Source organism: Melopsittacus undulatus, chromosome 12, assembly GCF_012275295.1.
Source record: "Melopsittacus undulatus isolate bMelUnd1 chromosome 12, bMelUnd1.mat.Z, whole genome shotgun sequence".
Classification (NCBI taxonomy): Eukaryota; Metazoa; Chordata; class Aves; order Psittaciformes; family Psittaculidae; genus Melopsittacus; species Melopsittacus undulatus.
This window is the reverse complement of record NC_047538.1, coordinates 13,374,831-13,397,887: the sequence shown is the minus strand read 5'-3', so window position 1 is coordinate 13,397,887 and position 23,057 is coordinate 13,374,831. Positions and strand designations below refer to the sequence as shown.

The window sequence follows — 23,057 nt, the reverse complement described above, 5'->3', positions numbered from 1 at the left end:
TGCAGGGTCTTTTATCTACTTGGGAGCTCAAAGTCCTGATTGCACAAGCTTACTTGGTAATACACTGGATAAACAAGAGACCTCTGCTTGCCTTTTGCTTTCTTGCAGTGCCTGTTGTTCTGAGACATCACTGCTCTGCCATTCTTAACCCTCCCCGTGCGGAGGTGTCCATCCCGGTGACCAGAAATGTCTTCCCACCCGGATGAAGCCTTGGGTGATATGGTTTAGTGTGAGGTGTCCCTGCCCATGGCAGGGGGGTTGGAACTAGATGATCTTGAGGTCCTTTCCAACCCTAACTATTCTATGATTCCATGATTCCATTAAGGCCTGTCACAAAACTCGTTCAACCCACCCGTCAGTGAGATGGGAGCTCCTGCCTCCCACAGCCTCTAAACCACATCCCAGCAAATCACGGTGTGAAAAGCGAAAGGCCCCAGATCCAGCTGGGGTACGAGAGGGAACACCGGGATCTGTGCGGTGGCAGCGCAGGACACCCCCGCCTCGCCGCTGCAGACCCGGCACCCGCGAGAGTGCCCGGTTCCGGCGCTCGGGCCGCGCTGGGGGCGGAGCGGGGGCCGGGCCGCGCCGGACGGTGGAGGTGGCAGTGCGGACCATGCCGTTCGTGGAGCTGGACACCAACCTGCCGGCCGGGCGGCTGCCCCCGGGGCTGGCCCAGGACCTGTGCGCGGCCGCCGCAGACATCTTGGGCAAGCCGGCGGAGGTGAGCGAGGGGCCGGGACAGCGGCGGCGGGGGGGGGGGGAAGCCGGGGCCTGACGGTGGCTGTGCCCGCAGCGGGTGAACGTGACGGTGCGGAGCGGGCTGCCCATGGTGGTGGCGGGCTCGGGCGAGCCCTGCGCGCAGCTGCTCGTCTCCTCCATCGGCGTGGTGGGCTCGGCGGAGCAGAACCAGCGGCACAGCGCCCGCTTCTTCGATGTCCTGACGGCACAGCTGGGCCTCGGCCCCGAGCGGTGAGTGCGGGCGGGACGGGGGTGCTGCGGAGCTGGGGGCTGTGCCGGGCCGGGGGCTGTGCTGGGCCATGGGCTCAGGTGCCTGGCCCTATCGAGCCTAGCGCCTCTGCTCTATCCCGTATGATTGTGTGAAACACAGCAAACGATACAGGAAGGTGCTTAAAGTAATGAGCAGGTAGTTTCCCATGTTCTCTGTGAGGTTAAAGTGTAACATAGAGCCTAGACTAGACTAGCAAACGGAAAGTGCTCATGAATGTCAAATCCCAGATGTGGTTTGGGTCCAGATAAAACTATGGACCAGTTTGCAGTCGTTGCACAGCCTAGGAGTTACTGTTCTATGCAGATGAGTAGTTCCAGTTCCTGTAACTGGTGTAAAACCCCATGGGAACAGGTAGAGCTTCGCAGTTGGGTCACCGTGCCAAATGGCTGTCCCGAAGGTAAGCCATGTCCCTCTCTGCCCCTCTTCCCTGTCTTCCCAAGGTGAGTAATGGCATTTTCCCACTCATCAGGGTAAATACCTGACAGAGATTAAGAGCTGTATGGGTCCTTGTGAAGTGAACAAGTATCTTGCACAGTGTTGAAATTCAATCTGCTTTTTGGTTTGTGTGGATGAGGCCTGGCATCTGTTTGTAGACTGCCCTCACACAGCTTATTTTTGCTTCTGTTAAATTAACACCATGAAGTGTGAGACAGTGAGAACATGCAGATTTCCTACCTTGCTGCAAACTGGGCAGTGATAATATCTAACTGTAAACTAATGTTTCTTGTCCACTGTATTTTTGCTTTTGTACCCAAAAAGGATTATCATCCGCTTTTACCCACTGGAGCCCTGGCAGATTGGCAAGAACAGAACAGTCATGACATTCCTGTGATCCCTTGAGCAGCTGGTGGAACAAAGCAATGATGAAGATAACCTAGAGATTACCAGCTCCATCTATCTAATTGTTTCCTCTTATGATCAAATCTGCGTAGCTCTGCACATCACCTGTGTTAATTCACTTTTGTCTTGCATCCTGTGCACACAAAGCTGAAGAGTGGGATGATAAGCTGTATTAATGTTACTAAAATAATTCAAGGTCTTTGTCTCAAGCCTGTCTCATATCCCAAAGGCTTTCCTGGTGTGGAGTTTTGGGATGATACCGCATCTCACTGTCTTCCGTGGCTGGTGCTTTCAGCTCACTGTCCCTGTGGGGAAGCGTTTTAGGTTTTTAGGACCCCGTATGCTCCCTCACTTTATAACTGGAATACACGAGGCATTTTAGTAAAACAAAAAGCACAGTATTTTTATGTATAATGTTATCTTCGTCTTCCACTGATAATGAGAATGCTTCTCAGTGTTTTCAGCCCCCTATCAGCCACTTTGTGACTTGGTCAGGTCGCAGACTGGGAGCTCAGAGGAACTGAGAGCACGCCCTTGGAACATGGAAGTGTCCATGGGAACACCAGGCTGGAGGATGCTCCTGTGCCGCTCTGCCATTCTGATTGTGGTTTTATTTGAGACTTGAGGACTTGAGCTAGTTGAAAATATTCCTTCTAATTACCATTTGCAGTTTGTTGTTCCCTTGCAAACACCTGTATTTGCAAAACTGAGGAATATAACACCAAACACCGGTTTGTGTGTCAGGCTGGGGGGGGACACACGTTAAACTTGATCTAGTTAATAAAATGTATAAAAGCCTCTTTTGATAAGTGTCAGTTTATTGGCTTCCAGCGTTGGATGGGGTCTGCTTACCATCTGGATTTAACACCCCTCAGCTATGGTACATCTTATTGTTGTATAGACTCTAACTTCCCAGGCTTAACCTCCTAAGGTTAACCAGTTTCTGCTTCCAGAAATGACCTCTGTTGTTTGAGGACTGTGTGGGCATATTTGCAAATTCAAAGGTAAAGAGCCACTTTTGAAAGTGGTTTAACCATTTTCTAGCTTCCAACCTTTGAACTGCAGAAGGTCTTTCTATGTATGTACATGAGCACACTGAAGGGCACCATTGACAGACATGTATTACAGAATCATGATGGCTTCAGAGGTTATTCTGCAGGTACAACAGTGTGATGCTGCTGTTCATGGCAGCACTGCTTGCACTTTGCCACAGTGGAAAGAAGGGCATTGTTTTCACCCACAAATGGACCCTGGAGTTCATCCTTACAGCAGTAAATGTTGCAACAGTGAAGCGCTTGAGCACAAGCTGAACATCAGTGTGATGTGACCCGTTGTAACAAGAGGTCCTTCAAAGCTGTGCCTGTACCCCGCAGATGGAGTGAGGCCTGGATGTGCTGTCTGCTCAGGGCTTGCCCGGACATTGCGCCTGCACCAGGGCTCGGGTAGGGCTGCGGCTGTCCCATCTTGTCTTTCAGGCTCACTGCAATGTGATCACCTCACATTTAAATGCACTTATTTGTACAAGGAGCTGTTTTGTAGTCATGGCCTGGCTTGAGTCACTGCTCACACTATCCTGCCGCCACCACACAAACACCTCCTACACCTCTCTGGGGCAACAAAGCACTTTCCCATCCCAAGTCACAGCAAGTTTTAGGGATAAACCAGTAGTTTCAGGATACGTTCCAAACCCATCGGAATGCCATTCCAGCCCTTACGCCACACTGCCACAAACAGCTCCCTCAGCCGCTGTCAGCTCCAGCGACCCGCCCCTCCCCGCCTTCCTGTTCCCCGCGTTCCCATTGGCTGTTAAGGAGCGGCTGCTCTGCCAATGAGCAGCCTTTTTGTTGGCGCGCGGGTCTCCGGGTCTCCGGCGGGGGTTGCCGTGGAGACCGCCGGTGGGGCCGTGTCTCCGGGGAGCCGCCGCTCGCCTGAGGGAGCCGCGCCGGGAGCCCCGCGGCGGCCGCGCCCCGCCCTGCGCCGCTATCCCGGGGCGGCCCTGCGAGGTGAGTGTCCCGTCCGCCGCAGCACCGTGAGGGGCTGCAGGGGCTGCCGGGGCTGCCGGGCTTTGGCTCTTCCCTGCTGCGAGAGCCCGGCGCGGCGGGGTCGGGCCTCGCCTCCACGGAGCCACGGTGAGGCGTGAAAGTGGGTTTGCTCCGTCCCTCGCCGCCTCCCGGCCTCTTGTGCCGCCCGCTGGGAAGTGGAGCCTGGCAGGCGGAGTGAGAGGCGTCCCCGCTCCTGTCTGCGGAAAACGACTGTATTTCGGTAAAAGCGGCTTTTGCTAAAATGCGGCGGAGGGGATTTTTGCCACGTTAAAAATAAAACCCGAAACAAAAATCGAGTGGTTTTATTTTTAAACAAATGTGTATTTGCAGTGTATGGATCCCAAGTGTGGCAACAACAACAAAAGCCAGGAAAGCCCAAGTCACTCCCTTTGTTTCATATCTTGAAGTTGGGAATCGCATAAGCTCTGGAAACAAGAGCTGACAGTCGAAATTTTTAACGAAGTTTTAAACTACTGAGGTAAAAGGAGACAAGATTTTGAATGCAAAAGGCTTTAAAGAGGCATTGTTGCCTTTTGAGGATGTGCCCACCTGTCATAGCCACAGATAAGCAGAGACCCTCCTGTAGCTGAAAAAAGTTCAACCCAGTTTATAATACGCTATATTGAAGACTAATTCTTTTTTTTCATACTTCATTGATGTAGCTTCTTTACTCTGAAAGTGGTTGTAGCGACACGCTTTATTCCTAGATGTTATGGTACCATGGTAATTCAGTCCATAGTTACGTTTGCAGCCATGGACAGTGTAAAAAAAAAAGAGATGAAACAATCCCCCCACCTGCCTGACACACAGGTACAAAAGCTGTGTGGAGGCAATGTCCTTGCCCTGTTTCTCAAAAGCACGACACTGTTCTGTTTGCTTATGTGCTCTCAACTTGTGAACTCCGGAGAGGAAAGGTGCATAATACTTGTTACAAACTTTCCATAGACATATAAAGTGAAATTAAAACTCTTGTCCCGCCTTTTCTGTAGTTGCAGTTTCATTGTCAGTCTTAACTGCAGAAGTAAACTCTTGACTGTAGTTGAGTTCCTCTGCTGCTTTGAGCAAGATTATGTGGATTCAGCAAAAGACTTGAGCGATTTCTGACTATAGGTGTATCTGTAAGTGAACTTAAAACCACTCAGGTTAAATATGTAGCTGATTTGGGATCATACAGTCTCATTTATTTAGATGCGATAAGCATCCACACTTCCTGTCACCACCTGGGGTGTTCAATATTTCTGAAGACATAGCCATTAATCTCTGTGCGTGTATTTTCTCCATATGCAAAGCAGACCAGGAATCCTTGTCTTGAAAGAGATTTGAGGTTTTATTAATGTTTATTTACTCAAGGAGAAAAATGTTTTATTGCTGTGCAGTTGTCAGTCGATTTAGATGCAAGTGAGGAAAGTAAGTGGTGCATGGGCAAGCAAAATACCATTGCTGAATGAATGAGATCCTGTCAAAGCATTATTTTCTCTACATGCAGAACTAATCATGAGGATGTATGAGCTAATTCAGCTTACAGTTCAAAACTCCCACAGTTTCCTGCTGTGGTTAATTCTGGACTTACTCTTCTATTAATGTGGCCTCCAGTATTAAAGACTGTTTTTAGCCTGTCTCATGCATGTCATTTTTTTGTTTGAGTTGATGGGAAGGTTTTATGATGTAGCAGTGAAGCTTTTCTTAAAAAGCAGCACAGAACTCTCACATTTTTTTGCCTTTACTAACATAAAGTTTCGGGGAGGTAATAGAACGTAAGTTATGGTTTCAGTTATGAGGAGAAATTATAGATTATAAATGTGTAATTTAACCTTTAAACTTTTTGTCAGTGGTAAAAAGATTAGAAATACTGTCCTTCAGAATGAAGAAATACTAGGTAGTAAAACTTCAGTTTCTTTGGTTTGCATAAATCAAAGAGGTCTAAGAACTTGCCTTTGCCTTAGAAGATGATCAGCATACTGAGAAGAGACAACTGTGTTCTAAACACTGGTTCTGTTCTAGCAGGGATAGCAGTGATAGCAGCATTTTTAATCAGAGGAATTTCCAGCCACAGGCAGTATTTTGAACAGTGGGTTGACCAGCCACTACTCTGCTGCAAAGTCAGTCTGACACAGATAACCTTCTATTTTTTCCCTCCTGTTTTGTAAATATTCGTAAATGCTGTGGTTTCCAGGCATGAGAGAGCACTCTGGTTTGTGCTATAGGTAAAAGATGCAGGAAGTATTCTAATTTTATTTTTTTAATGTAACTGAAGATAAACTCTTAAGCAATAATGGTTCTTGCTCAGAAAATGTCAGAAGCTTTTTTGGTTTTACCTTTGTCATTAAAAGGATTCATGTTGTAATGTTGTTAATATAATGTATGTTCATTAAGTATTTTATAGTAACTGAATAATCTTGTAGGTGTGATTACATTGCAAATATTTCTACTCCCCCCTCACCACCAGGACTAGGGTCTTGAAAGTCATCCTGAAGTAATGCATGTGCTTAAATTTGTATTTTACTCTCTGCCTGTAATAAAATTCACTTTAATATTATTATTCCTACATTGTAGGGCAATTGGCATGGGGGGGTGGTGTTAACATAGGGCAGTTAATTGATTGTTGATTAAAGTATTCCCAGCCTTTTATTTCTAATGCTTCCTTTATGGACAAAATAAATATTCTAATCCTGTTTGTTTTCCAGACCTGTTTGTGTTAAGCCTTTCATCCTAATCCTGGAGAAAAGACAGTGAGAACACCTGAGAACATGGTAAGGGATTATTGAGATGGTTTTTGAGATGTTTTGGTAGAAATAAAAGTGAAATTTTTCTCTTTCCCCAGGACTAAGACTAAATTGGCATACTAAGAACATTGGGTTTGGAGTGATTGTGTTTATTGGTAAATTAAAGAATTTGAAAACAGTTTGCTGTAATTGTCTGTTCTGGGGAAACTGTTACTTGCAAGACCCTTGAAATTTTTATTTTATTTTATTTTCCAGCTGATTTAATGGGGGAAATAATTTTGCAGTTTCATTATTTGCAATTAGTTATGACATTACAGTTCTTGTAACTTGATATAGAGATCTCTCAGTGTTGTCCATTTACCAAATAAAGTACAAATAGAGAAAACTTGACTTTGCAAGGGCACACTTGTAGCTGTAACATTTCTTGTTGCATCTCAATTGTCATTCTAGATCCGAATTGCAGCACTGAATGCGAGCTCCACAATTGAGGATGACTACGAAGGTACCTTTAAGAGTCATAAGACACAGACAAAAGAAGCCCAAGTAAGTAAACTCACAATTTTCTTAATGATATTTAATAAAGTGGCCCTACAAAGTAGGTTCTGGTTTTTTTTTAAACCACAGGAAGCAGAAGCTTTTGCTTTGTACCACAAAGCTTTGGACCTTCAGAAACATGACCGATTTGAAGAGTCTGCAAAAGCTTATCATGAGCTGCTTGAGATTCGTCTTCTGCGAGAGGTCAGTGACCTTTAGAGAACGCAACTCTAGAAACTGTCTCTATTTTATATTATTTCTTTTCTTTCTGGCTAGTTGAGAGATGTCAGTGTTATCAATTGGCAAATAGTTTGCTGTTCTTTTTACTTGTTTAATGTCTAATTCCTGATGCCCATGTTGCATTTATTGTATCATTTCTAGGCAGTTCTTTCTGGTGATGAGAAAGAAGGACTGAAACATCCAGGTTTGATGTTAAAATATTCCACCTATAAAAACCTAGCACAGCTGGCAGCACAACGGGATGACTTAGAGACGGCCATGGAGTTTTATTTGGAGGTACTGTACAGCTGAAATAAAACACTGGAGCCTCAATGTCTGCAAATACTTGCCAAAATATAGATGTAGACTTTTCAGCATATATCACTTGAATATATGTCTGAGTTCTGAATAGTTTCTGACATTATATGTGATAACTGGTGTACCAGTCAGTCCCCAAATCAGTAGCAAGCCTGCTAAAAACTAAAGCAGTGCCAGTCCCTGTAGACAAGTGAATATGCATGTCTGAAATGTGAATGTGTTTGTTATGCTTTCTAGGCTGTGATGCTAGATTCTACTGATGTCAACCTATGGTATAAAATTGGCCGTGTGGCAATCAAACTAATCCGCCTGCCTTTGGCTCGTCATGCTTTTGAAGAAGGTCTCAGGTGTAATCCTGATCACTGGCCTTGTTTGGATAATCTTATCACAATCTTGTACACACTCAGTGACTACACAAGTAAGTACAGTACACAAAAATGTTGTCAAGATAGTGTAATTTTTACATATCAGTGAAAACCTGTAATGATGCAGTTGTGTAGGAGCAAGTGTGTCTTGTGCAAGCAGTACGTTATGTTATGGTAGTGACTTAATGATAGAGATTTTTTTAAATTTCATTATAAAGTGTGATGGTTTGTATCAATTCTGGCTACCCTAAAAATAAATGCTTGTGGCCTCTTAGGTCAGAGTCTTTGCCAGAAGTTTCTCTGGAGACTGTTCTCTCACATATATGTTGATTTTATTTTTCTAGGCATTTCCAGCTACATAGTTCCAGGATTTGGTTATAAAACTACAATCTACTTCACTGCCTAGTATGATTAATTGTAGTTAGAGCAGTTGATAAAAGAGACACCAAGATTTTACATTTGAGTAACATCTAGTGGATGAACTGATTCAAAGGAAGTTTGTGAGAGAAGCTGTAAGATGGCAGAAACACTGAATCTGATCCCTTAGGTTCAGCGCTCTGAAACAGTCCTAAATCTCTTCACTTGGTTGGCCATGCAAGCAAAAAACTGGTGGGATACATTGCTTGTTACACTAATGGAATCTGCAGTTCAGACATTTGGTAACATGAGAATGGTAAATGGCTAGGAGTCTGCTTTATGATTCTAATTTCTCAGGAACAGAATCCTGAAAGTAAATAAAAGATATACTGCAGACATTGTTTAAACAAAATTAATGATACCCTTCTTCTGGATATAATACTTGCAAAGACATAGGTTATTTTAGCTGTATGTGTGTAATCATTTGACATATTTCAAAGCTATTGGTCTAATTTATGTGAATATTATATTTAGCTGAAATGAGAGCTTTAGAATGAATCAAAGCAGCCACTGACTATTCAATTTCTATTTCTCTGTCAGCATGTTTGTACTTTATCTGCAAAGCTCTGGAGAAAGACTGTCTATATAGTAAAGGATTGGTTCTGAAGGAGAAGATCTTTGAGGAGCAACCTTGCCTTCGGAAAGATTCCTTAAGGATGTTCCTCAAATGGTGAATGTCATTCTATAGTATATACAACATTTGGAGTGTAAATTTTGGGTTTGGGGTAGTTCAGAAAAACTGTTGAGATAGAATGCTTTAAGCTACAGCAATATCTTGCTGACCTGTCTTCTAAATGATAAATCAATGTTAACTGTTGGGGCTGTTGACAAAATGTTCTTCAGTAATTACTTTCGGAGAAAGAGACAAAAAGTCCATTTGCTATTGCTCACTTATTTTCATACCCAGATCTCTTGTAATCATCTTCCTTTGTTTCATTTTGCTTATTTGCAGCTGATATCTGAAGTATTCATTTTAGTTTTCCTTTTCTAATTAAAAAAACTCCAAACCAACCAACCCAACCCCCCCACACGTTACTGCTTTTCCAAGCAACTGCAAATTTGGAACTTAATAGTTTTCTCATTTCAGTAAGTTTCAGGAAGTATTACTGATTTTTATTGACAAATGAATACAGTCAGAAGAGTTTGTATGTTTCATTAGTACCAAGACGCAGAAATTCTTAGTTATTAAGCTTTCAGACCCCTGCAACTCTGAAAATATTTTGCAATATTATATTTGAGATATTAGTCCTTTATTATTACTTTTTTATTGCAGTACATAAAACTTTCACTAAAAGTTTGGGTTAATGTAGCTCTGCTAAGTAGAGTGTCTCTTTCTGTGTGGATTTTGTAGTAGGAGTGGGTGGGAAGAAGGTAGAAGAAAGTAGAAGCCTGTAAATTGTACAGGATCTAAGTTAACTGATAATTCAGCATCAGAGATGCTTCTGATACTGTAATATGTTGCTGTGATGGTCAGCGGAATTCAAGAGAATTTAAGTTTTTAATTTAATCATGGTTTAGTCTCACTGAATATGTCATTGCATGTGCAGCTAACATCAGTACACTGTGTAAATTGTATGCAGTAAGTGGAACATACATCCTAGTGTGCATCCTTCAGTTATGCAATAAATCAATCAAAACCAGTAATGTTTTAGACCAAAACAATATCTAAAATGTGAAAATACAGAGTATTTAGAAGACAGGGAAGAGAAAGGATAACAAATTTTAAGGCTCTAGAATTCTATGTATAGCTGTGGACCTTTAATAGAAAGACCTCTTTAGTTACAGAGACCCTGATTTATTAAGCTGCCTTAGGTCTGGCTGTAAAAAGGAGTTGCGTGCTTTTAGCCACTTGGGTTTTGTATCTGGCTTGAGATCTCTGAAAAAAGTGGATTATTCTTCACTTCCAAAAATTCATTTCTAGACTCAGACTATACAAGACAATTTTCAACTCCAAATTTTATTTGTGATGACGTGAATTTCTCAGAATAATACCTTGGAATGAAAGGAATTTCTCAGCCATACAATCTTTTTTCTGAACCAAATCCTTCTTTCCCAGAAAGAAAATAAAACCTCCTACTTCCCTTTCATTTCTCAGTGTTTGGAAAACAGAACAATTTCCCTTTATTTTTTAATTTTTAAGACAGAACAAAGATTTTTGGAGGGTACATGCTTCTATATGGATGCTATAAAGCTTGTGAGATAGTTATTTGAATGCTTGTTTTAACACTGTCATTTTTGTTCCAGTATAGAAAGATATCAAATCAATCTTCTCAGGCTTGAAAAACCCCAATGGACTCAAACAACAAAAGCACAAACCAGCAAACAAAAACTTTAACCAGTCTTCATTTCTCATTATTTCTTAGTGACATGTCTATCCATAATGTAAATTTGAGCGCAGCCGAAACAGGAAGAATCATAGATGAAGCACTGGAACTACGAAAGAAAAGACAAGCTTTGTTAGTACGTGACAGAGAACCAGACCTCAGACTGGTCCAGCCAATTCCCTTTTTCACGTATGTCTTTGTTTTCTCTTTTTAAAAGGTTCCTCTGAAGCCACTTACACTGAAAACTGTGTTGAGGTTCACATTTCTTCAGAACCCTTTTTTCTTGTAAAAACAAACAAACCCTCCAGTGTTTTCATGTTTTACGAGTTTTAGGTTGGTTTGCGGAACCCAGGACACTCTGCTTATGATTTAAGCATAAACCCCCAACCTATCACTTTTCAGCCTTTGAATTAAAACCAGTGATGTAAAAACCAAACAAATATTAGTAATGAATGGTTTGGCAGCCATTACAACTGTATTGGAATTTTCATATATGACTAGTTTGTATATGAACTTCAAAGTAAGTTTAGCTTTTTTAAAAATGGTTTTACTATTGGGATAATGGAAAAAATACAGTTCTTTATTTGCAGCAAGATGGAAGGCTATTACTAAATTGCTATAGGTCTTTATTAAGGCACAAAAGATTGGGCTTTGTTTTGGTTTTTTAATTGCACATTTTTCTGGAATATTAATGGACTCTGCACATAGGTCCTTCCTGTGGAAAAATTGCTTCTACTTGTGGATAAGGGTGAGATTTTTTTTTTTTTGTTGTTGTTGCTGACTGAATGCAGAGCCTTAAAATTCGTCGACACTGCTTTTTTTAGGGTGCAGTGTAATTTGCTCAGCAACTACTGCACCTTCTTTTGTTAGAGCCATTTTTTGAGATTAGACATGTTATAGAATCACATTTTCTTCCTACTGCAATGAATTCAGCAGTTTCCTCTGAAAAACTTTTGTCTGCTGTCCCATTTTATTCTTGTTTTTCTAAGTGGTGTGTTCTAGAATGAAAGCTCCTAAGAGCCTCTGTTCCAGGCCTGAAACTGTTAATGGTCCATATGACAGGAAACGTACAAAGATACTCTCCAGCTTTTCAGTCACAGGACAGATTTTGGCACTCAGATATGTTCCTCTCCCACTGAAAAGCTGCTCTTGCTAATTTAGAAAGTAATTTGGCAAGAATTTATGAAGTTGTGATGCCGTTGTGTTTCCACATGCAGGTGGAAGTGTTTAGGAGAAGCTTTACTTGCCATGTATCACCACCTCACAACATGTGACCCTCCTCGACCCAGTCTGGGAAAGAGAATTGACCTCTCAGAATACCGAGATCCAGTTCAACATGTGATGCTTTCTCCTACCTCTACTCCTGTCAGTGTTATTCAGCCAACTCCTGTCAGCACTAATCCAGTAGTGACAATACCAGATCCTGTATTACCTTATACAACAACGACACCCAACTTTCCAAGTCACAGTCAGAGTTTATTAGAACCAGGAACTACTGTAGGTGAGCAAGGTACTTCAGTCTAAGATTCAAGATATTTTTCCTACTTATCTGGGTATTAAAAGCACTACAGAATTTATTGGGGAATACTGTCTTTAAACTGCATGTTGGTGGATTCTGAATCTTTTCAGCATATGGTAGGAAAGGTGAAGTTGAACTCTGTAAAATTAAGTTCTGTTGAACCGTCACATTAGAAAAGAAAGGCCACCTAAACTGCCTGAAAAACATTGATTCCTGACTAAGGCATAGGACCAGTGTTCAGGACAGTGGTCTTGCTTTCTTGTCTAATAGAATTGAGAGTCAGGTTGATTGGTTTTTCTCAATTGTTACAGATTACAAATCTAACTTCTTCTAGTTTTGTGCTATGGAGACTCATGCTTCAGTTTTTCAGTCCTTAAGATTAGAAGAATCATTACTCCATCCCAGCAGTGATGCATATCAAGCTTTTAATGTTGTGAAGAGTCTTGAGTGCCTCAGAATGAATGAGCTGTTATAGAAGATGACTGGATTATTCTGCTCATGTGTAACATTAAGAACCTGAAAGAAGCAAGCTGTCAGCTATATTGATTTGAAATCTGTAGCAAGAGGCTTGAATATTTTACACTGTAGCTGTATTTACATATCTGAAATTGCCAAGGAGTTACCAGTATTTGGTTTCTATTCATGGGAATATACAGGTGTTTCTGGAGTTAAAGGCAGGCTCCTCTGATTCCCAGTTCAGAAACTTCTTGAAGACTAAATAATGAATTCTAATGAATAGTGAAATGCAGAATTTTCAGTAAGTCGGCTTCCTGCCTCAGAGCAGCATTTTTATGGAAAATGCCACAGCCAGTTCATATTAATGATTAAAGAAAATGATTTTAAGATTTTGGCACTGTCTTCAGAAGGAAACCAACAAATCTCAGGTGTTGCTGGAGAACAAAATAAATGGCCAGGCACTAATAATTATTTGTTTCCAATTCTGTTTCTAGGTGACATCTCTGCAGGTGATAAATCTAAGAAAGGTGTGAAGCGAAGGAGAATTACAGAAGATAGCGGTGAAACAGCCAAGAGGAGATCTGCTAGAGTCCGGAATACCAAGTGTAAAAAAGAGGAGAAGGTTGACTTTCAAGAGCTGTTGGTGAAATTCCTTCCTTCCAGGTACTGTACAGCAATAACTTCATTATGAGAATATTAGGAGCTAAGCAGAGAAAGCTGTTCGGGATTTTGTTTGATTGATATGCCCCAACATTAAAACCATTAGACCCAGGTTATTTTTTTAAGCAGATGTGATTCATTGTCTTCTTATAAATTTAATGTTAATTGTTTTAAGTGAAAATAATTAAAAATTAATTGATAAATAAGATGGCTTTTGTCAGTATGGAACTGATTTAGAGGACAATGTGAATGTTAAAATGGATAAGATAAAGAAGATAATATTGGTTTCAACAAAATTTGGGAGCTAGATATAAATCTCTAAATTCACTTCAGTTAATGTAGTTTCAGTGTTAAAAAATGCGCAACGTGCCATGTTTAGGTTTCATTTACCAATGAAAGCAAGAATGAGGATTTTATTGATACTGTGTGTTTTGTTCCCCTTTCATACAGATTAAGGAAGTTAGATCCAGAGGAGGAGGAAGACGCTTTCAATAACTATGAGGTGCAGTCAGAGATCAAAGAAGAGAATTTCCAGCATGTTGGACCACATAGAATGTCATTTGATTCTACAACATTTATGGAATCTGGTAAGGATTTTGTTGTAACTCCCACTCTTTCTCTGTTGTTTCTTCCATAGTGTATGCTTTATGTTCTGTATTTTGCTATCACATCTAGAAGATACAGAAATATGTGTTATTTTAGAAAGAATAGAGATATCTCAGTTGGTGACAGGTGTGATATTTAAAAAAATTTTATTTTTATTGGTTTTAAGCCTATGGGACTGCTTAATTACTGTGTGTGAGAGCTCTATTGTGTGAAGTTTCCCATTTGAACAGATTGGAATGCAAAACTTAGTAACACAGAAGAACTGCTGCAATATTAGTGCATAAAACATTATTGAAACTTACTTATCTCAAATTGTTGGTTGTCTTGACCTTGAACACCCATGACTTTGTGTTTATCTGCTTTCCAGAAAAACAGGATGTTCATGAATTTCTCCTAGATAACCTGAATAATGGTGGGATCTTGGAGCTAATGATGAGATATCTGAAAGTCATCAGCCAGAAGTTTCTAGTGAAGTGGCCTCCTGGCTTATGTGAGGTGGTCCTTAGTATCTATAATAGCTGGAGAAAGCATAGTAGTAGTCTTCCTAATCCCTTACTGAGGGACTCAAGTAATCAGCATATCAAGGTATGAAACACTTTTCCTTGTACTTCTCTTTTCTGCTGTGTTGCTCTCTGTGTACCAGAAGTACCTAACTTAAACCCAGCAGCTAGATGCAGGTTTTGCTTGGCTCAGTCTGGGGAGTTGCTTGTCCAAGCTTTATAAACTATGGTTTGCTGCAGCTTGCATAACAGATTGTTCCTCATCCCCTGAACAGGCATAGGTAATGTTATATGCAACTATACCTTATACATAATATGTGTGTATATATACACATACACACACATATAGATGTAATATAAACTCTACAGATGTAAATATATTTTGGTCCTTTACTCTGTTGTTGCTCTTTTATTTTTCACTTCCCTCCCTTTAGTTCTGATAGGACACAAAGTTTGGTTTTGTCACCAGACTGAGATGCTGTGTGACTGCAGTTTGAAATACTCTGTTTTTCAGATCAAGAGTGTTTCTACTTCTTTTGTAAATAGACTGAACTATGGAAACCATGTTCCATTGACTTAATTTACAAAACAAAAGCATCCCTGCGTAGCAAGTATTACATCACTTATACATGCTGTGACTTTTGTGTTTCTGTATATTTTCCATAAATACATACACTTTGTTACATTTATAAATATATTTATATTTGTTTATTTCCTTGGTTCTCATTATGACTGCGTAACTGCTTGCTTGTATGAAAAATCTAGAAAGTCAAGGTTTTGTAGCTATGGTGTTGAAAATCACTGTCCTCCTGCTTGTCCTTTTTTGTCCTTGAATTTATTCTAAGCTTTATCTGCAAGCTATCTTAAGTGTAAGAAATGGATGCTTTTAGGATTGTAAGGGACTATTCTGGTAATGTGTATGGACTTTGAACTTTTCCATAAGCACCTTTCTTTAACAGCTGGACCTGTAGCCTTTATTCCTATGTATTTAATTGGAAAATAGTATGTTCTTCACTACACAAATCCACCTGGCAGAGATCCATGATGATGTGATTTTTTAATATACTCCTGAACTTTATCCAGCAAGCATTAATAAGCTGATACAACTAGAGTATATACTCAGTTTCATGGAAATTAATACTGAAAAAATTACAGTATATAGTCCTTTTATTTCTGAAGTATCAGTACTTCTGCTATATTCTGGAAACATGCTTTTATCATGATTTAGCAATTGAATACAAATTCACATAAATACATGCAAATACAAAGTTATTTTAGGCAGACAAAAAAATAGGGATGTCACTTTTTCCTTAACCTCAGGCAATGCTGTTTGACTGCCTTCTTTTATGAGCTGAGATTTTAATTTTTCTTTTTAATGCTTCTTCTAAGTATTGATTTGTTTTGTACTTGTTGATCTGTAAATGCTATTATGCACCTTTAGAGGAAGAAGTAGTTATAGCCTGGGGATACAAATCCCAAGCCAATAAGATGAAGGTTTTCTTTGAAGTAAATTTCAAATCCATTGGTGGTTTTTACTCCTCTTTTAATGTATGTCTTCCTCTTTTTTTTTTGCTGTCTCCATACTTTTTCTGAAGGATATGATGTTGATGAGCCTTTCTTGCATGGAACTGCAATTAGATCAGTGGCTGCTAACAAAAGGGAAGAGCTCTACAGGTGAGAAATGAGTATTACTTTCTTCAGACTCTGAAAACACTTAAGCTATATGAAGAAATGTTTCCAGGAATTCATTGGATTTTGGGCCTATTTTTTCTTAATGTCTTTCAGATCCATATTTTATTGGTGTATTATTTTCTTGTTTTAAAGCAGATAAATACTTTTGAAATACTAGGATGTGGGACTCTTTTAATGGGATGCTAGTAACTTTATGATAAAATGCAATAAATCGATTTGCAGTTTCTCCACGAAATTGCCCTGCTGCCTCTGTGAATGGAAAGTTTGGCCCTGACTTCCCAGGAACTCATTTCTTGGGAGACCTGTTGCAGCTGTCCTTTGCATCATCACAGAAGGATTTATTTGAGGAAGGCTGGATGGAGTTTGTCACTCGGGTATACTGGCTGAAAGCTCGCTTTCTGGCGCTGCAGGTTGGTTTTACTTTTGATCTAACAAATGAAACTTTTCCCAAATAAAAATCATACCAGCTGCAGCTGATAGGGGAAGCTCAGCTCATTTAAACATGTGGATAAAATCAGCTGAAAACGTAGTGACTACTTAGATTCTACTTTTTAATATAATTAACTATCCCTAAGAGTAGAGATAGAAATGAAGTGGGAGGTCTCACATGCAAAGCTACTATTCAGATATGTTTAAGATCTAGTATTTGCTTAAATTAGCTTGTGTTCAGCCTAAAAAGTATATTTGGACCAAAGTTATTTGTAGTAGTATTGTGTAGTTGCAGAACGTGTGTTAGTGAAAGCTGTCAAAGTCCCAGACAGTTGAAAATGCAGTTTTTAACTGAAGCAGACTGTATGTTAAACTACTGTCCACGCTGTTTTTTCAGGGTAGCATGATTCTTGTTTTGGAGGTGTTTAATTTAATATGCAGATTTTTGAAACAGAGGGTTTTAAACCTGAGGGAATATTTTGAAAGAAATGTTATTTGATCCCTAACTTTTTCCTCTGCAAGTGTTGCTTTCTCAGGACATCAAAGAGTTTTTCTGTGCATCAATTATGTTTAAGTCAATCATCAACTAATAACAGGAATCAGTTTCAAAGTGTGAACTAACCAGTTCCATCTCTTTTTATTTTTGCACCTGAGGATTCCTTTCTGATGAATCTGAGGAAAAATGAGTTTCTATATGGCTACTGCTATTTTTCCTTTAGATGTAGAGTTATATTTTGCCCATGCAGTTGCATTCCCCTCCTGACCACTAAACTCTTAGTTGAAGAGAGTGAGTAAAATGCATTCCCTTTGCATGTTTGTTGACTCAGTGTTCTATTTGCACAAATTGAAGAGTTACTTATACTGTTTTACTCCTCCATGTTTTTAAAGGAAAGGGATTTTAGCAATCCAAACTAATATTTCAGATTTATGCAAACTGAATTCTATTTCCCTGATCTGTTTTACCTGTAGCTAAAGTCACTGGTAAGATATGCTGTTTCTGGGGATTTTTTAATTTGAGATTGTCAATTGGATTTGTTTTTTATTTGGGAGGATGTGCAGTGGCAGTGCCTGCATTGAACTGAAACATTTTCTTCCTATATTCTTTAGAAACCCTTGTTGCAGGTAGAACTCTAAGGTTTTTTGTTTGTTTTCCTCTGTACTATTTCTGTAGGGAGACATGGAACAGGCACTTGAAAACTATGATATCTGCACTGAAATGCTACAGAGCTCCACTACAATGCAAGCTAAAGCTGGCAATGAATGCAATATCATAATACGGTTACCTAATCTACATGTTGATTCTGTTGTTTCTTTAGAAGAGGTAAGAATTAATTTGCAGGTGTGTTCTCCCCACTCCATCCTTCCCAGTTCCAAAGGTCATCTATAATTAGCACATTTGTGATGGACTTTACCACATCTGCCATAGAATTTTTCAGAGTGAAAGGGCAGATTCATAGTTCAGTGATAAGGCCATTGTAACACTTTCTAAAAGACACCTTTTGGTTCTGTTGGTCCTGTACAACTTAAAATTGCTTTTATGCAAAGTAAAAATATTAGAGCAGCTGCACGTAGAACAGTAGAATATAAGATTAGAGTTTTATTTTCTATTCCTAAACATATCTTTCACCTTTGCCTAAATAAGCTGTTTACTTCAGCAGTGTTTTCCACATTACAATTTACATATACCTTTAAACAAAGGGATATTCTTGTATTCTTTCTATTGCTGTTTTGGGGGATGAACTCCTAACACAGAAGATACTGTCTTCTCTTTCAAGGCTATTTGATGGATGTGTTCTTGGAGTGTAGAAATGTGTGATTTGGGGATCTGTGGCAAAAAAGTTTAAAATAATTATAGCACTGAAGTCATATACTGCATAATAATTACAAATCTGTGGAATGGGTGACATATTACATGGTAGGTGTTTTCTTCTGGTTTATATCCCTGTATGTAGCTGTGGAGTTCACACAGCTTTACTGCTAGGAGAAATGTCAGTAGTCAAATGTATGTGAAGACAAAATGAAAGTTGAATTATGCCATCTGTGATGTTTGCAGATTGAAAAGAACCTAAAATCTCTGGAGAGATGCCAGTCTTTGGAAGAGATCCAGCGACTGTATGAAGCAGGGGATTATAATGCAGTGGTGCATCTGCTTCGTCCAACATTATGCTTTAATGGTTATGGCAGAGCAAAACATCTGGAATTTGTAACATCCATACCAGAGAGACCAGCACAGCTGCTTCTCCTACAGGTTTGTTTTGCTTCTTCAAAGATTGTTTTATTAAGGAATTAAGACTTATTCCTGAAAACTGGATGAAAGGATTTCTTGAGTGGATCTTAAAGTCTTGTAAATAAGACTCATTAACCAGAACATGGAACCAGACTTACAATTTGAACAGCTTTAACAATATGCCAGCTTTTGCTAACTGAGAATGTGGTTAAAGATACTAAAATGTCTGAGGCCTCTGTGGAATGTCCAGAAAAATTGTACATTCAAATAAACTTGAATCATTTGCAGAGGCACCTTATGGATGGTTTCATGCTATCTGCATCTGTTGTGACTATTTCCTGCTTTTGCTGATGTTGACTATGTGGTGATTTGCAACTGTTTTGAAACTTTAAATTTACCTAACCTATGAATGATTTAGTGAGTTTATGATGTATTGTATCTGTCCTGCATGAATGACAAACTATTGATAGACACATCCAGTGTGATTGCTATAAATTTAGTCCATTTGACAGTATGAAAATAAGTGTACAAATGAGCTCGGCTGTCAGAGCAGTTTCGGGGGGGGGGGGGGAGGGTTGGAGGCAAGGGAGGAAGGTTGCACAAAAAAGACTGATGCTCTTTTAACTAGATGGAACCAAACTCTACAGCCTCCATGCCATCTCGTGACCCAAACTTGGCAGAGTACAAAGAAGCAGGAGGATGTTGCTATAATGCTATATTGTTATTTATGAAATAATAAAATGGTAGCACAAGATCATAAAGATCCAAACCCTATTTCTGTAGGGGCCTCTATTCAACTGCATATTGTTAGAATGTTAGACCTACAGCCGTCCCTTTCTTGCCTTTTTTTTTCCTTTTTTCCCCTTGCATCTCTTATTAAAGCAGAAAGATTCAGTGATTATTTTTTGAAATTTAGATCCTACTTGTATATTTGTTATCCAGAGTTCATGCACCTCCTGTTGTCCTTTTTTAATGTCATATTTAAAGGTGTTCTCTTACAATTTCATTAAAGTAACCACATTAACTGTATATATTACTCTGCCCTGCTGTGCATTCATGGTTTAAAATAAGCCCTTCATCCTTATAATAGATTTTTTCATATTTACATTCCCTAGGAGTCCCTGCTCAAACTGAAAGATTACAAGCAATGCTTTGAATGCTCAGAAGTTGCCTTGAATGAAGCAATTCAGCAAATGATTAATATGACAGCAGCCTCTGCTAAAGAAGAGTGGGTTGCTACGGTAACACAGCTGCTCACAGGAATAGATACTTCATTATCATCAGTCAACAGCATCCTGAAAGACTCTTCTGTAACACCAAGCCTCGTTCGATTAACAAACAACCTGATTCAGGTAACCTGTTCACTTGCACTAGGAAAGAGGTATTGTGTGCTGCAGACCTTCAGACACAAACCAGCTGTTGTCTGAATTGCCACCTACTCACAGTGATGGTTTGGGTGACATTTTTGTTAGGGGAAGGTTGGGGAAGGATGAGCATTACCTTCACAGTCTTCATTTCAGTATGTTAGAAATGAGCTACATACTGAGCACATCTGTGCTAGCATCAGTAACAGCAGGTACCACCAAGCTGCCTGGCATAAACAAAGAATGTGGTAATAAGATAATCTAAGGAACAACACTGTTTTCTAACGGACTTGAAATGGTGGTAATTTGAAGACTGGTTTTGCTGGCTGGGTGCAGTTTGTAAGTTAGGGCACTGATCTTGGCTGTATGTGCTTTGGGCTAGAAGACAAGTTCCCATAAGTCTTAGGAACATGGTAGAGTTGCTTGCAAGTTCTGGCCAAGCTATGGGTTTTTGCAGTAAGAACAAAGAGGATGGTGGCAAGAGGGCAAGGGAAAAAATTATGTGTGGATTTTCCTATCACTGTTTCTGTCTCTGTCACTATGAATACAGCTAACTTTAGCCTTTACACAAAGTACTTTCAAATCTTAAAACCCACAAATGAATATTTTTCATTCCAAAAATGGTGGACTTCAGTTCCATTAAGGAGCGAGTCTAGTTAGTGTCAAAATTCAGTGTGATTGCAACTCTCAAATCTCCATTTATTTAAGCAAAAGCAAAGGACCTCAAAATCATACTCTCATTGTATAAAGTTGTATGTGTGTCACTATGTTATGGAATGTAATGGAATTTATTATTCATTATAATATCCTAAATGGTTTCTACAATAAAAATAAATATTCTTTATCTGCATAAATAACAATAGAAAAACTGCTGTATGTGTGGAAAAATATAAGAAAAACATAGGACTTCTGAAATTCCTGGTCCTGAGGCAGTAAAATGAGCAGTTGTCCATGAGAAATGCTAGGACAATGATTTCATGACAGAGCATTGTGTTGCTCAAAATTTTGTTCAGCTAGATCATTTATATAGCATCTGTTAATGATTCTAATTGGTCTTTAACAGTTGTTGCAAGACCAGAATTCAGGAATTCTTACAACTAAGTAGGTTCCTCTTCCTTGCTGGGGTGCAGATAAATTTCTTGTACAGTAATGGGGCTTACTATCACTAAGAATTCATACTTTGCATTTGCTTACTTTGAATTGTTTGTATATGATATTAATGGAGAAATAACTTGTTGGCAAATAATGAAGCAAGAGGAGTGTTAGAGCAGGGGAAATGATCTACTCTTTCCTGCACCAGGATAATCTTATTTGTAGGATTTTTACTGCCTGTGAGAAGCTCAGACTCAACTTAGGTTATTTCCTTAGGATAAATGAAGTTTCCTTAGCAACTTTGGGTTGTTTGGAAAGGATTCACACCTGACCTTTACTTTATGTCACTTTATCTGTATAATGTCTGTTCCTTTATTAGATCATAGACTGCAGCATGGCAGTCCAGGAAGAACCAAAAGAGCCATATGTCTCCTCAGTGCTTCCATGGATAATCCTGCATAGAATCATCCAGCATGAGGAAGATGCTTTTCAATCCCTTTGCTGCCAGCAGCAGCAGAACCAGGGAGAAGAAGGTGAATTAGTTACTCAGTTTCACATATTGGAGCTAAGCTGTCTAGCTCTGCAATATCAACAAGAAAATAAATGTTTGTCATCTTACCTTGCTGACTGAAGGAAGTAGAGGGGTATGCAAACATCACTTTCTTATCACAGAGGAAACTTCTTTTGCCAGGTGAAACATTGGCTAGTTGTATTTAACTCAGTTCTGTGCTACTTAAACATTTACCATCTTCTTTCTTCCAGTGAGTCCTGATACCCCTATGTTGCCTTCTTCACTGATGCTGCTGAACACTGCTCATGAGTATTTGGGAAGAAGATCCTGGTGTTGCAATTCAGATGGTGCTCTTCTCAAGTTCTATGTAAGTGTTGGCATCATAGAGTAATTTAGTTAAAAGGGACCTCTGAAAGTCATCTGGCCAAGCCCCATCTCAAAGCAGGGAACAACTTCAAACTTGTATTAGGTTGTTTATTGCCTTGTCTTCATGCTTAAAACGCACTTTTAAATCTACTTTGCTTCTTCTCTCATGCATGAACATTTCAATCAGTTAATTTTGAATAGCAAAGGGTTGTTAATGCAGACCCCTGTCCAAAGGTATGTTTTCTAAACAGGACTTTTTGTCAGACAAGAAATGCCTTTGGTTAACTAACTCTGTACTGTAAAAACATCTTGAACAGGATGTGTAAAGTAAATGCTTTACCTTGCCCTGAAAGAGAAAGCACTGGAGAAGTGTTAATTGATTAGGCTGAGTACTTAGGAGAAATGTGGGCCTGTATCACTCACTGATCCTGGTAAAACTTCAGTTGAATGACTTGAATTTTGTGATGCTTAGCTTCAGAAGAATATTTTTACTCTTTAAAAATAAACATATGTAACATTTTAAGCTAATAAAAATTTTTAGTGCTTACCAGCATTCATCCAGATGACTGCTAACATTGGGATTTATTTTTGCTGATGAACATATAAAACTGCTTGTGACTTGCAGGAAGGGAATACCTGAATACTGAATCTATTTCCAGTTTTATCTTCTCCTTCTTTGTGTGATAGCTCAGCCACACCCCTGCCCTGCTTGCAGCAGCATTTTATGCACAGTCCATGTCGTGTTACCTGAATTTCGTCCTGAAGCTGTGATGTATTTGGCTGTTCTGCTGATAAATTTGACTAGTTTGATTACACCTGCCTTGGTTTTATACCACAGACTGAA

General features: G+C 39.6%; 2 protein-coding genes across 2 annotated transcripts in view; both read left to right on the top strand.

Moving 5' to 3' along the window:
- Nucleotides 1–548: 548 nt before the first annotated feature.
- On the top strand, nucleotides 549–2,652 carry DDT (D-dopachrome tautomerase). Its single transcript, XM_034068292.1, has 3 exons — nucleotides 549–721; nucleotides 794–969; nucleotides 1,769–2,652. Exons 1-3 carry the CDS (start codon nucleotides 614–616, stop codon nucleotides 1,839–1,841), a joined length of 357 nt encoding a protein of 118 aa, XP_033924183.1. The 5' UTR covers nucleotides 549–613; the 3' UTR covers nucleotides 1,842–2,652.
- Nucleotides 2,653–6,594: 3,942 nt separating this feature from the next.
- CABIN1 (calcineurin binding protein 1) overlaps nucleotides 6,595–23,057 on the top strand; it is a 106,676-nt gene continuing 90,213 nt past the window's right edge. Inside the window, exons 1-18 of the mRNA XM_031047787.2 lie at nucleotides 6,595–6,641; nucleotides 7,065–7,157; nucleotides 7,239–7,352; nucleotides 7,530–7,664; nucleotides 7,923–8,103; nucleotides 9,008–9,137; nucleotides 10,831–10,980; nucleotides 12,009–12,301; nucleotides 13,261–13,429; nucleotides 13,877–14,013; nucleotides 14,400–14,617; nucleotides 16,128–16,206; nucleotides 16,447–16,634; nucleotides 17,825–17,974; nucleotides 18,707–18,901; nucleotides 19,996–20,232; nucleotides 21,716–21,869; nucleotides 22,099–22,214. Coding sequence (XP_030903647.2) covers nucleotides 6,639–6,641; nucleotides 7,065–7,157; nucleotides 7,239–7,352; nucleotides 7,530–7,664; nucleotides 7,923–8,103; nucleotides 9,008–9,137; nucleotides 10,831–10,980; nucleotides 12,009–12,301; nucleotides 13,261–13,429; nucleotides 13,877–14,013; nucleotides 14,400–14,617; nucleotides 16,128–16,206; nucleotides 16,447–16,634; nucleotides 17,825–17,974; nucleotides 18,707–18,901; nucleotides 19,996–20,232; nucleotides 21,716–21,869; nucleotides 22,099–22,214 — 2,742 coding nt within the window. The 5' untranslated portion in view covers nucleotides 6,595–6,638. The remainder of the gene's footprint in view (nucleotides 6,642–7,064; nucleotides 7,158–7,238; nucleotides 7,353–7,529; nucleotides 7,665–7,922; nucleotides 8,104–9,007; nucleotides 9,138–10,830; nucleotides 10,981–12,008; nucleotides 12,302–13,260; nucleotides 13,430–13,876; nucleotides 14,014–14,399; nucleotides 14,618–16,127; nucleotides 16,207–16,446; nucleotides 16,635–17,824; nucleotides 17,975–18,706; nucleotides 18,902–19,995; nucleotides 20,233–21,715; nucleotides 21,870–22,098; nucleotides 22,215–23,057) is intronic.